The 17,581-nt window shown below is 40.1% G+C and overlaps 1 protein-coding gene across 1 annotated transcript in view; it reads right to left on the bottom strand.

The window, feature by feature from the left end:
- The window catches only part of necab2 (N-terminal EF-hand calcium binding protein 2), a 329,089-nt gene that overhangs the window by 296,941 nt on the left and 14,567 nt on the right, over positions 1-17,581 (bottom strand). The window contains exon 2 of the mRNA XM_060923931.1: positions 16,978-17,002. Within this exon, the coding sequence (XP_060779914.1) occupies positions 16,978-17,002 (25 nt within the window). The remainder of the gene's footprint in view (positions 1-16,977; positions 17,003-17,581) is intronic.

Genomic DNA, 17,581 nt, shown 5'->3' with positions numbered 1-17,581 from the left:
AGCCCATATCCATCAGGTATCGTTAATCAACAAACATGCTAACACTTATCAAAGAAGTAGGCAACAAAAGTGGCTCACGTTTAGTAGGCAACAAAAACTTAAAAATATAGGCTACACCGTAACCTGGTGTTGTTAAATAAAAAAGATTTGTGACTGACATACATTAGACTATCGAGAATTGTCCAAACCATTGCCTTCCAGGCTGCCAAAAATAATAATAGCCAATAATAATAAAAATAAAATAAAATAAATCCTGTACAGTCACAAAAATAGTAATTCCCATACTATAGTAGCCTACCCATTAAAAATTAACCAAGAAAGATGGAAGTGGAAATGGGTTAGCTTACATTCCAAACTGTTTATTTAAGCGGATGAAAAGAATATCCTCCAGAATTTTGTCATTCAGGGACGACCTAAGCGGAGAAAGAATAAACTTCAAAGATGAAAATGCACGCTCCACGCTGACTTGGGTCACGGGGAGCGCTATGACGGACGTTGCGAGTTTGTGCATATCTGCATTTGAAGCGGCCATGGATGCCCAGTAACTAAGGACGTTCTCGGTGCGCTTTAAACGCGCTTCTCTGGAATAGGCGTCTAACACCGATGCAATGGGAACTCGGCCCTTTTGTACGACGGTGGTTTCTCTTTCTTTAGCCACCAGCAGCTGCTCAATTTCATCGTCATCTTCAGATGAAGATGATGAACGCTCAGCTACACTGTCTGTTTTGGGGGCGGCGGACAGGTTTTGGATCATGTCCCAAGTGCGGCACAGGTGTAATTTCGCCATCTCAGCCTGATTATCTGTCAAAAATAGCCTATATCTAGGATCAACAAATACAGCAGCCACAAATGCATCATTTTCAAACAGTGTATGCTGACGTGCTTTCATGCACTGGACCAATCGTTTGGCAAAGGGGCTGTCAATTTTGTCGGTATCTAACACACACTTCAGCCACAGGCCGTAAAAGTCACCTGCGGTAAGCTGTTCTGATTGGATGCATTTAGTGGTAATTTTTGCAGGTTTCAACACATTGACTACATTTGAAATGGCCTGCCACTCGGATTCACTTAAATGCAGCTCATTAACTGTAGGCGACATGTCATCACAAAATGATCTGAGCTCGCAAAGTCGATCCAGCATATCGTGCGTGGAATGCCAGCGTGTTGGGCAGTCAACTATGGCCCTCTTGTGGCCCATTCTTTTGATAACGGCCACAACATTTGGAGTGCGCAACTTTTTAGCAACACGGCGTGCTTTACCGATGATGTTAGACACCCCTTTCTCTTTCAATGCATCGTCTACTGCTAACTGTAAAGTGTGTGCTGAACAACGCACACTTCGCAACACCTGCCCCTGAACAACAGGATCAATTTCAATATCAGGTTCTTTTTCCATGTTGTCAGCTTCTGTGTCTGCATCGTTGTTCTCCTCCTCCTCATCGTGGCCTGTCTCTTGCAGATCGGACAATACTTGCACTGCTTTTTGCATGTTGGCACCGTTGTCCGCAGTGATCGAGTACACCTGCTTCAGGCTGATTTTATACTCTGCCAGTACCTCCTGTACCACAGAGGATATGTAGGAGGCCGTGTGTCTTTCACACAATTCTCGAACAGCCAGCGTCCGTAACACAATGTTTTCTCCAGCTGTATATTGCACATTAATCCCCAAAACAGAGCGATCCCTGCAAGTGGCGCTGTCGATTTTCAGCAGGATAAGCCTGCCACTAAGCTCATCCATCAGTTTTCTCCTTTCACTGTCAGCGAGTGTTGTTACCCTCTCACGAATGTTGGCTGAATTAATTGCAAAACCATTTCCAATTGCTTGTTGTAGTGGGTCAATTATTTTTCTAAAGCCACTGTCCTCCATTAGGGAAAATGGTCTGCCGTTCACTGTGACGAGCTCCAAACACGCATCTACTAGGGCCTCGGATGTAATAGGTACATTGAGCAATTTTGGCTTCTTAACAATGACCGCATCTAGAGTACTTTGCCCTGTGCCAGGTCTTTTTTGTGCGGTGTCAGTAGAAGAGTTGTTGAACAGGTCCGGATGCCGTCTTTGGATATGCCTCTGCAAATTCCCCCCATGGTTGCCCGCTATTTCGGCTCCACATCCCTCAACATTGCATTGCGATTTGTTTGTTGCTGGGTCAAAGGAAAAATGTTGGCGATTTGGATTTGCAGTATGTCTTCCCATCTACACAAACAGAAAAAGTGCCAAAAATGAAAGATAATTCGTTGTGTATTACCTACGCATTGATAGGCTAACAGAGGTTAATGTCATTTAATGTTTGCGAGCTTCTCATTAACGTGGACAAATATATTGATATCATGTTTGAAATTGCCGTTTTTGAATAACGATAAACTGCAATATTTACCTCTTATTTAAGATGTGGAGACGTGATAATTAGTCCACCTTCCCGCTCTCTCCATTCAGTCAGCGAACGTCACACAGGAAGTGAACCCCAGCGGGTCATAGAAACTTGTGCAGGAGAAAAATGGCTTTTTTATTTGTAGGCTACAGAAACTTTGAGGAACGAAATAAAAACCGGTATTAACCGGTTACCATTATTTTTAATAAGCGTTTCTGTTCCGGAACATAAAAAATAATAAAGTTTCTGGTTTCGTTTCTGTTCCATGTGAAATAGAAAAAGTTCCCGGTTTTCGTTTTCGTTCCTTGAACCGGTTCAAAGCCCTGCCTTGGATTCTGTGCCTCTCCACTCTTCCTCTAGGACCTTGATTTCCAAATGAAATGTAAAATTTACTTTAATCTAAAAAGTTGCCTTTGGACCATGAGCAACAGTCCAGTTCTTTCTCTCCTTAGCCCAGGTAAGATGCTTCTGACCTTTCTGTTTTAGCCAGCATTAACTTTTTCAGCAGTTTGTGCTTCAGTAGCTCCTCTGTGGGATTGGAGCATACGGACTAGCCTTCGTGCCCCATGCAAATGAATGAGCCTTGGCCACCCATAAACCTGTCACCAATTGTCCTTCCTTGGACCACTAACCACTGCATACCAGGAACACCCCACAAGATGCCATTTTGGAGATGCTCAGACCCAGTCATCGAGTCATCACAATTTGGCCCTTGTCAAAGTCGTTCAGACCCTGGCACTTGCCCATGTGTCCTACTTCCAACACATCAACTTCAAGAACTTATTGTTCTCTTGCTGCCTCATACAGTGGTGTGAAAAAGTGTTTGCCCCCTTCCTGATTTCTTATTTTTTTGCATGTTTGTCACACTTAAATGTTTTAGATCAAACAAATTTAAATATTAGACAAATATAACACAAGTAAACACAAAATGCAGTTTTTACTGAAGGTTTTTATTATTAAGGGAAAAAAAATCCAAACCTACATGACCCTGTGTGAAAAAGTGATTGTCCCCTAAACCTAATAACTGGTTGGGCCACCCTTAGCAGCAATAACTGCAATCAAGCGTTTGCGATAACGGGCAATGAGTCTTTTACAGCGCTGTGGAGGAATTTTGGCCCACTCATCTTTGCAGAATTGTTGTAATTCAGCCACATTGGAGGGTTTTCGAGCATGAACCTCCTTTTTAAGGTCATGCCACAGCATCTCAATCGGATTCAGGTCAGGACTTTGACTAGGCCACTCCAAAGTCTTCATTTTGTTTTTCTTAAGCCATTCAGAGGTGGACTTACTGGTGTGTTTTGGATCATTGTCCTGCTGCAGAACCCAAGTGCGCTGAAGCTTGAGGTCACGAACAGATGGCCGGACATTCTCCTTCAGGATTTTTTGGTAGACAGCAGAATTCATGGTTCCATTTACCACAGCAAGTCTTCCAGGTCCTGAAGTAGCAAAACAGCCCCAGACCATCACACTACCACCACCATATTTTACTGTTGGTATGATGTTCCTTTTCTGAAATGCTCTGTTACTTTTACGCCAGATGTAATGGGACATACACCTTCCAAAAAGTTCAACTTTTGTCTCCTCAGTTCCCAAAAGTCTTGGGGATCATCAAGATGTTTTCTGGCAAAACTGAGACGAGCCTTTATGTTCTTTTTGCTCAACAGTGGTTTTCATCTTGGAACTCTGCCATGCAGGCCATTTTTGCCCAGTCTCTTTCTTATGGTGGAGTCATGAACACTGACCTTAACTGAGGCAAGTGAGGCCTGCAGTTCTTTGGATGTTGTTGTGGGGTCTTTTGTGACCTCTTGGATGAGTCGTCGCTGCGCTCTTGGGGTAATTTTGGTCGGCCGGCCACTCCTAGGAAGGTTCACCACTGTTCCATGTTGTCGCCATTTGTGGATAATGGCTCTCAAATGTGGTTCGCTGGAGTCCCAAAGCTTTAGAAATGGCTTTATAACCTTTTCCAGACTGATAGATCTCAATTTAGGGATGTCCCGATCAGGTTTTTTTGCCCTCCGATCCGATACCGATCATTTGATTTTGAGTATCTGCCGATACCGAGTCCCGATCCGATACTTCTTATAATCCATAAAAAAAAATAAAGACGAGGAAAGAAACGGATCCAGGATGTTCCTCTTTTTTTTTTTTTTATTTAACACCTTATTTTAACATCCAACAACTCCGTTAGCAAACAGAACACTTACGTGAGGTAGTTTGAACAATAAATAACACAAATTAAAAACATAACCTTAAAATACCTGGCAGGAATGTAAACAAATAAAAAATAAATAAATAAAACTGCCACAGTGCCAGTAATTTGCTTTTAAGAACGCATCTCAGTGGTATACAGTAATTTCAATTAAGGAAATGAACGTTTTTTCTTGATGAAAACAAGCATTTCTACCCTTTCAGGTTTGAGCCTGTTTTTGTCATCCAACACGTTTGCAACAGCACTAAAAACTCGCTGTATTGTGTCGGGTGTTTGTTTTTCAGGTGCCATATCAGGTTTGTCGTATTAAATGCGGCCCTTTCCTGTCCACCCCTTGAAATTCCAACTTTACATATTTCACAGTTTGCTATGGCAATGTTGTCCTCAACTTTGAAATACTGCCACACTGCAGGCATGCTTTGCTTTCCGCTTCGAACTGCTTCCGTGTTCAACTTTGCCGGCAACGGGCAGCCAATAACCAATAGTGTCTCTGCTACAAAGTGATGTCATGCCGCACGCGTTGATGTTGCTGTGTTGAGACAAGAGGTCTGGTCTCACTCTGTGCCAACGCATAGTTATTGATGTGTTAAAAATGAGAATATATTATATAGATATATATCCGATCCCTGATCGGGAGGTAATGCCCGATTCCGATCGAGTCTGAAACCACGTGATCGGGCCCGATTTCCGATCATGTGATCGGATCGGGACATCCCTATCTCAATTACTTTGTTTCTCATTTGTTCCTGAATTTCTTTGGATCGCAGCATGATGTTTAGCTTTTGAGGATCTTTTGGTCGACTTCACTTTGTCAGGCAGGTCCTATTTAAGTGATTTCTTGATTGAGAACAGGTGTGGCAGTAATCAGGCCTGGGTGTGGCTAGAGAAATTGAACTCAGCTTTCCAAAGATGTGATAAACCACAGTTAATTTATGTTTTGACGGGGGGATCACTTTTTCACACAGGGTCATGTAGGTTTGGATTTTTTTTCCTTTAATAATAAAAACCTTCATTTAAAAATTGCATTTTGTGTTTACTTGTGTTATCTTTGTCTTATATTTAAATTTGTTTGATGAGCTGAAACATTTAAGTGTGACAAACATGCAAAAAAATAAGAAATCAGGAAGGGGGCAAACACTTTTCCACACCACTGTATATCCCACCTCTTGACAGGTTCCATTGTAACAACATAATCAATGTAATTCACTTTACCTGTCAGTGTTTTATGGCTGATTGTTATATAACAATACACACACAGTACTACACAAAAGTCTTAGGCACATGAAATGCTGTTGACCAAAAATTGCTTAAAAATAATGAAATTAAATGTTTCAACATAAAAATACAAACAAGAGTAAGCTATAGTAAATGAAACAAAGTCAATCTTTGGTGTGAGACAACCCTTTTTTTTAACCCTTTGGGGTCGAGAGCTTCGCCGGCGAAGCTTGGCAGGTTTAGAATGAGTAGGTCATGTGTTTAGATAAATATCTTTGCAAGTTTTTCATCATACAAGCATGATAAACATATTGACAGAAACTTTATACTTTACAATTTCCTATGTGCCCACTGCCAAATAATAAAGTTTTTAAATTACCTAAATTAGATGAAACATAAAACTTGTCACCTTCCTCAGTCACACAGTAGTTGGAGTGCTGAGCGCGCAATTATGTATTCATAAAAGACTATTCACATGGTAATGGCATGATAATCACTTTCATGCTTTCATTTTCGATGGGGTTCTCTCAGGAATGCGCACTGTAAACAGGATAAAATCTGTAAGACATAGTTTAGGCTATCTGGAGGTAAAACTTGTTGCAAGATGGCATGCGGATTTTATGCACTTTGGATGATTCAGGACAGCGATTCAATTCATGATTCAGGACAGTGATTCAATTCATGATTCAGGACAGTGATTCAATTCAATCTTGAGAACTGCGACACTGATGAACGGTGCCTTTTTTTTTTTTTTACTTCGAATCGATCCAGCCAAAGATCAACTCGAGTAAGCGTAAATATTTCTTTTATGCAGATCGGTTGATATTCGTGTGCTGTAGTGCATATACAGGAAAAATGACTCAGCAATTTTTCCAGAGTTAAAAGTATTTTCCTCAAAATAGTTAATTTTGCTCAATTTTGAGTTTAGAGAGTAAAATTTGGAGATGAAGTGGGAGCAAAATTACAGAGTAATTGTGTAACAGAGTAACAGAGTTGGTTGTGACTCTGAAGTGAGTAAAACAGTACAAGAGTTAATTTCAAGACACAGTGAATAGTCAAATACCAAAATAAAGTCAAACACCACATAAATGAAGCTGTTGTAAAAAGCAGATTTAGAACCGTGTTGGAATGTGTGGGGAAAAAAAAAAACATGACCTTACCCATTGTGACTTGACTTGATGGGATTAAGAATTGGCAGTGGGAGGGGTTTTCCCTCTTCTCATTGAATGAATGGAAATTTTGTAAACTTGTCATTGAATACCCCTCCCACTGCCAACCCTTTATCCCAAAACAATAGGACAAATTTTTTTTGATGGCCAGTTAATTGTCCAAATCAATGGAGCAGATTTAAGTTTTTGTGCTTGATACATTCCTAAGACTGAACAGAATCACCTCAAGTGATCAAAACGGTTCGAAAGAATGGGTAACGTCATGTTTTTTTTTCACGCATTCCAACACCGTTCTAAAAGTGCTTTTTATATCTTCATTTATCTGTTATTTTTTTAAAAGTACAATCATGACATTCATACTTACATAGATATTATTGTAAGTCATATGACTTTGAAAATACTGCTTAGATTTGTTGAAATTGACAACAAAATCAGAGCATGCCAAAATCATTAGAGTGCCAGAAAATACCCTCAGACCCCAGAGGGTTAAAGTAGTCTAATGCCGCTTTTCCACTACAAACGCGGCTGAGTCGGGCTGAGCCGTGCCATGCTGAGTCGAGCTGAGTGGGGCTGTTGGAGTTGCATTTCGACTACAACCACGCTGAACCGTGCTGGCTGGAAGTGGGTGGACACATTGGGTGGAGTTAGCGAAAGTGGGTGGACGTCACGTGATGTTGTTAAGCAGCGCAAACAGTGACATCAGTGAGCTTTTAAGCGGTAGTCTCACGACCCGAATAGTAAACAATAAACATGGAGTCGTTAGTGTTGCTGGTCTTGGTGCTGTGGCTTGTTGTCACCGACAACGCCAACAGATACTGGCAAGAGCGTATAGATGAGGCGAGGCGCATAAGGCTTCAGAAATTCTCGTAATTCGTAATTATTCTTCTTCCGGGTTTGCGGTGTTTACAGATCCCAGCGTGCTCGCGGGGCGTGTGTGGGCATGTGAAGACACTCCTCCTCACCAATCAGTGCACAGGGGAGTGTCTCCTCACGCCCCCAGCCTCACTCAGCTCGGTTTGGCTCGCTTCAGCCCCACTCCAAAACGGTGCGAGTTTTAGGGGCTAAGCAGGGCTGAAGCGAGCTGAGTCGTGCTGGTTTTTGGTAGTCGAAACGCGAGCCGTGTCGGGCTGAAGTGAGCTGAAGCGAGCTGAAGTGAGCTGAAAAAGGGTAGTGGAAAAGGGCCATTAGGTACAATTAGCACAGTTTTATAAGGAAATGAGCTAGAGGTTTTACCAAGCATCTTGCAGAACTAGCCACAGTTCTTCTGGGCACTTATAACGATCTATCTACAGTGTCTTGCAAAAGTATTCATCCCACTTGGTGTTTGTCCTGTTTTGTCACATTACAAGCTGAAATTAAAATGGATTTTTTTTTTGGGGGGGGGGGGGGGGGGGCATTAGCACCATTTGATTTACACAACATGCCTACAACTTTAAAGGTGCAGGGTTTTTTTTATTGTGTCACAAACAGTAATGAAGATTAAAAAAAAAGAAATCTGGAGTGTGCGCAGGTATTCACCCCCAAACTCAATACTTTGTAGAGTCACCTTTTGCTGCAATTACAGCTGTAAGTCTTTTGGGATATGTCTCTATTAGCTTAGCACATCTAGCCACTGGGATTTTTCCCCATTCCTCAAGGCAAAACTGCTTCAACTCCTTCAAGTTAGATGGGTTGTGTTGGTGTACAGCAATCTTCATGTTATGCCACAGATTCTCAATTGGATTGAGATCTGGGCTTTGATGTGGCCATTCCAAGACATTTAAATGTTTCCCTTTAAACCACTCCAGTGTAGCTTTAGCAGTATATTTAGGGTCATTGTCCTGCTGGAATGTGAACCTTTGTCCCAGTCTCAAACCTCTGGCCGATTCAAACAGAGTTTCCTCCAGAATTGCCCTGTATTTAGTGCCATCCATCTTTCCTTCAATCCTGACCAGCTTTCCTGTCCCTGCATAGGAAAAACATCTCCACAGCATGATGTTGCCACCACCATGCTTCACTGTAGGAATGGTGTTCTCAGGATGATGGGAAGTGTTAGGTTTGCGCCACACATGACTGTAGCAGTTCAGTACTGGTGGGTGGAGCACAGAGGACGGCAGGACAGAGATCAGGTTCAAAATAGCGTTTATTGCTACACTTTTCAGTTTAACAATTAACTCCAACAGACACACACACACACGACAGGTGTCTTGTTCAGGGATGAGCCCCTCTGCTCTCACTCTCCCTCCTTAAATAGGGCGCGGTCACTGGGAAGACACACACAAACACAGGTTAATTGCCGTCAGGTGTAGTGATTCTGCCACTTACCTTCCCTGACTCCGCCCTCCTGTCACAGACCGGCGCTTGACCACGCCCCCGCTGCCACAATGACATTTTCCATGATGGCCAAAAAGTTAAATTTTAGTCTCATCTGACCAGAATGTCATGTGTTCTTCCATGTGTTTGGGGAGCCTGCCACATGCTGTTGGGCAAACTCCAAATGTGTTTTCTTTTTTTTTTCTTGAAGCAATGGCTTTTTTCTGGCCACTATTTCATAAACACCTGCTCTCTGCTGTGGATCTTTGCAGCTCTTTCAGTGTTATCTTTGGCGTCTTTGTTGCATCTCTGATTAATATCCTCCTTGCCCAGTCTGTGAGTTTTGATGGGTGGCCTTCTCTTGTCAGGTTTGTAGTGGTGACATATTCTTTCCATTTTGCTATAATGGATTGGTGATCCATGGGATATTCAAAGTTTGGGATATTTTTTTATCACCCAACCCTGATCTATACTTCTCCACAACTTTGTCTCTGACCTGTTCAGAGTACTCCTTGCTTTTCATGTTGCTTGCTTAGTAAGGTTCCAGAGTCAGGGTCCTTCCAAAACAGGTTGATTTATATAGACATCGTGTGACAGCTCATGAGACACTTTGCACACAGGTGGATCTTAAATCAAATAATTATGTGACTTATGAAGTTAATTGGTTGGACCAGGCCTTATTTAGGCACTTCATATGAAAGGGGGGTGAATACCTGTGCACACGCCAAATTTCTGTTTGTTTGTTTTATCTTAATTATTGTTTGCGCCACAATTAAAAACAATTGCACCTTTAAAGTGGTAGGCATGTTGTGTAAATCAAATGGTGCTAACCCCCCAAAAATCAATTTTAGATCCAGCTTGTAATGCGACAAAACAGGACAAAAACCAAGGGGGACAAGGGGGATGAATACTTTTGCAAGACACGATCTCTCTCTCTCATACACACACATATACACACACTGACTTGTCACAACTGTGGCTCTCCTCCATTGTTATTTTGCCGCACTGCTGATGCTGGCTGATGACAACAGCGCTCAGAGCATGCATATGCATATTGGCAAAAAGCCACATGAATTCCAGTCTGACCGTTCTCATTCATTTTGCATGGCCACAAATTGGATATAAACAGTATCTGATCTAGGACCACATTTGAAAGTGATCCAAATCTGATTTGAAAAGATCATATTCCTGTGTCCATGTCACATTTCGGAAAAAAATCGGATTTGAGTCATTTCAGCCTGGTAACGTCAGCATAGTCTATAAGCCATTTTGCTCCAACTTTAGAGATATGCTTAAGATCATTGTCCTGCTATAAGATCCAGGTGCAACAAAGTTTTAATTGGCTAATGTCTTGAGGTGCTGATTCAATACTAAATAGAAAATCTTCCTTCCTCACGATTCCATCAAATTTTTGAAGTGCACCAGTCCCTTTTCCAGCAGAACCCTCTGACATGATGCTTCTACCCCGATGATTCACAAGCATGGTGTTTATCAGATTCACTATTTTTCCACAATGCAATGCACTTTTCATTCCACGATGCAATGCACTTTTCATTACTGCAAAACTTTTTAATTTTTGCTTCCACCAACCAGAGAACACTCCTCCAAAAGGCTGGGTCTTCATTTTGTGATCACCTCCAAATATCAATTTGGCTTTTGCACGTGTTGGGTTAGCGGCTTCTTCCTTGTGTGATAAGGAAGTGCAATAGTGGATGGACATACTTTGCTACATGATGCCTTCAACTCCTTCATCAGTTGTTGTAATCATGGGGTTCAGACAAAAGTTTGTCCATCCCTGGGCAAAAGTTTATTCATCCCTGGACATTTATGCCTCTTCACTGAACAAGGTAGTGTCTGTGTGGTCCCATGATTTTTATATTTGCATACAATTGTTTGTACAGATGCTTGTTGTACCTTTATGAAACTGCACTTCGGAACAACCAGGCTTGTGGAGGGCTACACTGTTTTGTCTGAGGTCTTGGCCAAGTTCCTTGCCACATCGGGCTCAATGCATGCTAACTATCCCAGTGTTGTGTCATAGTATGCCAAAAATGAAAACCATATTGCCTTTAGACTAGGGCTGGGTGATAAAACGATAACGATAGCTATCGAGGAATAACTTTTCCTCAAGAGAGACATGAAACATGGTCGATATACTTTTTGATAGAATACATTCGTCCATCTTTTGACAGACAATACGAATAGTCAATGACAATGAGAGTTGCACCGCACTGAACCAATCACGTGGCTGGAATAGAGCCATGCCAGCAGCCAGTCATGGCGTGTTTGTTTGTGCTGCTGCAGCCATATAAAAAAGAAAATGAGTGCTCCCTCGGAAGAAACGACGGAAGACACAGCCCAAGGCATAAGGGATGACATTGTTGATGACACTGTTGATAAGAAGGGCCCGAAAAGTTCGGTGGTGTGGAGGTATTTTGGTTTTTTGAAGTCCGACGCGAAACAGAGTATGACACGAAACAGAGTATTATGTCAAGCACATGTTCCGACAAAGACAGGGAATACCACTAATCTTTTTCGTCACCTGAAGCAGCGCCACCTGTTTGAGCATGGAGAATGCAAACTTTTACAAACACAGCCCGGAACAAGTGCTAATCTTCCCCCAATAGCAACGCCTGTGCAGCAGCAACAGAAGACCATAGAGTCTACTTTATCCAGCGCCATGCCGTATGACAAAAAATCTAAGAGATACCGTGATATTACAAATGCAGTAGCTTATTGTATTGCAAAAGACATGCTACCAATAAGCACAGTGGAAAATAAGGGGTTCAAGTGGATGCTAAAAGTTATGGACCCTCGTTACAAACTGCCTAGGCGTAAACATTTCTCCCAGACCGCACTCCCACAGATGTATAATGCGTGTAGAGAGAGAGCCGAGACATTTGACATTGACAAAATATTGTCTGTTTTGTTTATGTTCTCCTGTTAAACTTGAAAGCTTTAAGATTTAAGTTTTAGAATTTTTTTTTAATTTGGAGTTGACCGATCAGATACAGGATTTTAATTTAAAATACCTGTTCTGTATTTATCTGAAACAGTTGTATAGTGTTACGTCATGTTCAACTTTGACAGAAAATAAATATTTAATTAAAAATTAACTTTCTGATATCTTCAAATCTCAATTAAGTGTAACAGGGAACATTTAAAATTCACAAAACAGTTATTTGTTTTATATTGTGATATATATCGATATCGACTGATATAAAAAAATATCGTGATATGACTTTTTCCCATATTGCCCAGCCATACTTTAGACATATATAATGCCTTTTGTATATTGTAGCCCTGATATCAAAGTTTATAGAATGCATACTTTCAGAGCTTACAACAGCCTGCATTTTTGGTAGCAGTCATTTCCTTTTAGTCATGCTCTGCCATGATTAAAAAGCCCCAAATTCAATTTCTGCTGTGCTCAGGCCAATAAAACAAACCATAGTCTGCTCAAATGAATTTGTTTTAATCAGAAACCTGTGAACTTATCATCAGAGATTGGCAAAGAAGTGAGTGATTGTCAAATGATTAATAATTGAGGAAATGTCAAAAGACGAGGAAAAAAATCATCATATTTTCAGTATTTTTTTAATTTTTAGATCAGAAACATTGACGGAGTTCTATATTTTGTATTAATCCAAGTACATTTAACACTTTTTGAGCCTGCATAATGAGATTAAACTTGTTAAGAATACACAAACTTCATTTACAGCTGCAGTAAAATGATACCCTGCCTGTACGTAACATTTCTTGAAATGAAATTAAATCAGGTTTCCTCTTAATATAAAACCCAAAAATGTACTAAATAAGTAACACTGTATATTTTAATAAATGCTGGGTCATGCAGATGCTTAGCTGGGGTTGAGAGCATAGCATTCTATTCTCTATACTGCACATCAGAAAACTAATCCCCCAGATGGCATGCAAGTAAACTAGGTCCACGTATCTCCATCGAGATGCTTGTATGAAAAGTACGCCAATCTGACATAATAAATGTTGCGTGACCAAGTTGCAGCTTGAATAGTATGGCCATGAAATAAATGCCATTAAAATATTAAAATATAGCAAGTTCAAAGCATTGAGATTCAACATAGCAGTCCTTGAAATTATGAAAGTCCTCAAAGATATGCCCATACATGTGGCTATTTACGTATCCCTGTCATTTCATTGTAGATTAATTTTGGACTATGACTATAATGAATCAGGGGCAAAGACAGGTTTTTAATTTGGGCACCATGGCGAGCGTAGCGAGCCCAAAATTTTTTTTTTAGTATTTTTGCGTGTAGCGTGCCGAAAATGTTTGACATATCATTTTTAGTGCAGCCCTTAAAGAACAATAAAGAATAATTATTATTATAATTAAATGTATGAGTTAAGCCATGTTTTTAAACATGAAAAGTAAAAAAATCAAGTACTAGATATAATAGCTTATGCTATATTTTGTAAGCCTAATTATGATCACAGCATCTATTTGGGCGCACATCTATTTCAATTCAACTTCCAATATAATTTGGTATAAATTAATTTGGGCATAAATGGGATAAAAATAATTTTCACTTAAGTTTAAAAATAAGCTGGTACAAAGCAGATTACATAAAAGTCTCACATAAAATATGTAATAAAAATCCATAGCGTACCTGGCACCTGTAAGGCAGCTGTTGCAGATGACAAGTCAATGACCTCGACCTTGTCAACAATATCATCTGATGTCTTCTGACTGTTCTGTCGTGTGATAAACCTCCCCATTCCCCCGCCTGTAGACTTAATAATGCCATCAATTGTGCGTTTTCCATGAATATATGAACTGCTGTTCTTATAATGTGATTTACCAGTTGTCTTAGGTCTACCACGACCTGGCATAACGACCACTTGTCAATCTATACTATCAACAGTATCACAAACCGACAGCCACGTGTTATCATGAATCGTTGAGAATTTCACAACATAAACAAAGGAAGTATATTTTACGACATTCAGACGTCAGAGACTCAGACACGGTTTACGGTAATCGCTAGACGCATTTCATGTTCACTTCATGTTATGAAGCGACTGAACAACAAATTGAAATATATATGCCAAAAAATGACATTTAACAATAATTTAAAAATATTTTGGGTTCTCCACCCTTATGAAACAGGATTTTTTCTTCTAATTTGGGCGATTTTCGTATGTTCTATTTTGGGCCTTTTGACAAGCTCGTAATTTGGGCGCCGTTATACGGTATGTAATTGGGGCTGTATTTGCCCTTGTGAATGTACAATTTTAAATCAACTAGGTTGCTAATACTCGTAATTATATTGTATTTGTATGTTGTGTGCTTAACTCACTGGTGGCCACTGCCCAGAGTCACACAGAATTCATTCCAGAATAATATTCTGGTCCCAGGAGGCACAACACCACCAAAATTACTCAGCCATGCAGGACAAACTCTACTCAAGAAAATCACTAACTAGCCTCTACGGTCCCACCCAACACGGTAATACTTAGTAACTTTCTTCTGCCATTGTTTCCTTGATCTGCATGATCTATCATTCAGAATTTAACCTAGACAGCATTAATACAAATTATTTTGTTATAGAAATAGGGCTTTCCTGAAACTCTAAGTAGAGCATACGTTATGCGAGCATGATTTACAGCTATGTAAACTGTTACTTATCTGTACATAACGCTATAATTATTCCTGCCTATTACACAGACAAAATCAGGAGGAGTCTGAGTTTCTTCATTTTATATTCATAAGCCTACTAAGCTCTAATATGATGCACAATTATATCATCCTATTGTCTGCTATGGTGAATTTATTGCACATCCCACAGAAATGTTATGTACAGGATGGACAAGTTAGGTTTTTGGCCACAAAATGATGAAGAATATAGAACCTAGTTACTAGGTATCAGAGAAACAGACATGGATACATCTTGTGATGGAATTCAGAACTTTTGGTCAAATTACAACTGGTGTTATTGCAAATCTAAAGAAGGAAAATTTGCTGTTATGTACAGGACAGTCAAATCTAATACACCGGTTTGGTGCGCCTCCCTGAGAAACAATATTCAGTGAAGAACAAACTTTTACATTAGAGATGTTTAGCATAAGGTTAGTTATGAAAAATATTATTTCTCTTAAATATAAGTCTTCATCCAAATTCACCTTGCCTCCCCTTCTGCAAAGATTCATTAAAAATGGAAATAATTCTTAACTACTAACCTTTTTTTATCGTGCTAGCCTGGGACGCATCTGCTTCTCTTAACTAAAATGCTGATAAAATAATCAATTGTTGCAACAGAACTTACCATTTACACAATTATTTTAAACACAACATGTGCATGTAGTTTATGAAAAGCATCTATATCAAGTGAAATCCTGAAATGAAACTACAATATTAGCTCTTGGCAAGATTCACAGGCCACCTGAGAAATAACCGATGGTGGTAGAGGCAAAGCAAAAGTGGTGTAAGCTCTGCTGAAGGCTGTACATTAAAAGAGCATGCAAAACACACACACACATCACATTATCTCTAGCCGCTTTATCCTTCTACAGGGTCGCAGGCAAGCTGGAGCCTATCCCAGCTGACTACGGGCGAAAGGCAGGGTACACCCTGGACAAGTCGCCAGGTCATCACAGGGCTGACACATAGACACAGACAACCATTCACACTCACATTCACACCTACGGTCAATTTACAGTCACCAGTTAACCTAACCTGCATGTCTTTGGACTGTGGGGGAAACCGGAGCACCCAGAGGAAACCCACGCGGACACGGGGAGAACATGCAAACTCCACACAGAAAGGCCCTCGCCGGCCCCGGGGCTCGAACCCAGGACCTTCTTGCTGTGAGGCGACAGCGCTAACCACTACACCACCATGCCGCCGCATGCAAAACACTTTTATTGGAAGTCAGTGTTTTAAAGCAGATTGGTAAGTATTTGACAACTGGCATTTTTTCTAATTGGGATAGTGTGCATTGAACCATAGGAAAAAAAACTGTCTCTGAAGTTAGGCCCTTAAATACAGTCAAAGGAGCACTCCCAATTAACTGGAATCTTTCAGACTATTTAAAAAGACCGTCAACTTAGCGTATTTAAACTTTTGACCACCAGAATTTCTGATATAGTGGATTAAAGCTGAAAAAATCTGTCTCTTTGCAATTGTTTTAAAATTACCTCTGATGTGTAGATGCACTATTTGACTTGGCAAAACAAATGGCATGTGAAATATGCAGTTGTGAAAAACAGAGACTGAATATCTTTAGCCTAAATGGATGTAAACCTGTAAACTGTAGCTTCAATTACAGGTGTCAGGATATGTTACATTTCTCTCTGGAGTGAAATATTGTGCAATAGCATTGAAATTTGCATGTCCATAAAAGCACCAAAATTCCATCTCAAATTTACCACCACTCACGTATGGCCTTGTATGTTCTTCAAATACTCCCTTATAATTAGCTGGGCTATTAGAAAATGCACTGGAAACCTTCCCAGCATAAGTTGGCCTAAAGAAATGGACATTGAAGATGTGCTGGAATCTGCCAATTTTTAGGTATCTCATCTTTATTCAATCACTTCAGCAGCATTGTTCATCCTCCTCCTTTCCTTATGTCTATTTGTAAAGTACAGGATAAATGTAACTCATCTATCTGAATAATCAGAACCTCCATGGCCATGACAATTAAACTAATTCAAAAACATCTGGCATGACTAAATATACACTCACCATCCTTATCAGCTCTCCGGAATATCTGCAAAGAAACCAAAAAGAGACACTGTTAATGCATTTTAAATCTACATTCATTGTCCTTGTAGCAACAAAAACAAGCATAAAATGTTTGAATTGGTGTATATATTTAATGATATATACAGTACATACATTTCACAGATTGTGGGTCAATGCAGTTAAGCTGCGAAGAGATAGTGAGATACTGTACTGCCCAGACACATGTGAAACAGAGTTCAGATGGGTAAAGAGAATGATTGTTATTTCTGAAAATATAATTCCACATTGGATATTCAATCTGTCCATCCATGAGAAGTGGTGTATGCTGCATAATGGTATAGGCTTGCACACACTATGAACCCAGAACGCTATTTTTATTTCCCTTCTAGGAAAACAAAGATGTCCCATTGAGAAACTATAAACAATTTCTATGAAAAAAAGTTGTAACAAAGTTATGGTATGGGCCCCTATATGCTTTTTATTTTCTTCTAAAACAAATCAGATGTAAAAGGTACCATTTCTTTGCTCTAATCAAAACAGCTTGCTGCCTACCCATCCCCTTACAGATAACTTACTGTCAGTAAACACACTGAGAAGCAATCAA

Source organism: Neoarius graeffei, chromosome 6 (genome assembly GCF_027579695.1).
Source record: "Neoarius graeffei isolate fNeoGra1 chromosome 6, fNeoGra1.pri, whole genome shotgun sequence".
NCBI classification, from domain to species: Eukaryota; Metazoa; Chordata; class Actinopteri; order Siluriformes; family Ariidae; genus Neoarius; species Neoarius graeffei.
The sequence above is the reverse complement of the archived record's forward strand: the minus strand, read 5'-3'. Positions and strand labels throughout refer to the sequence as shown.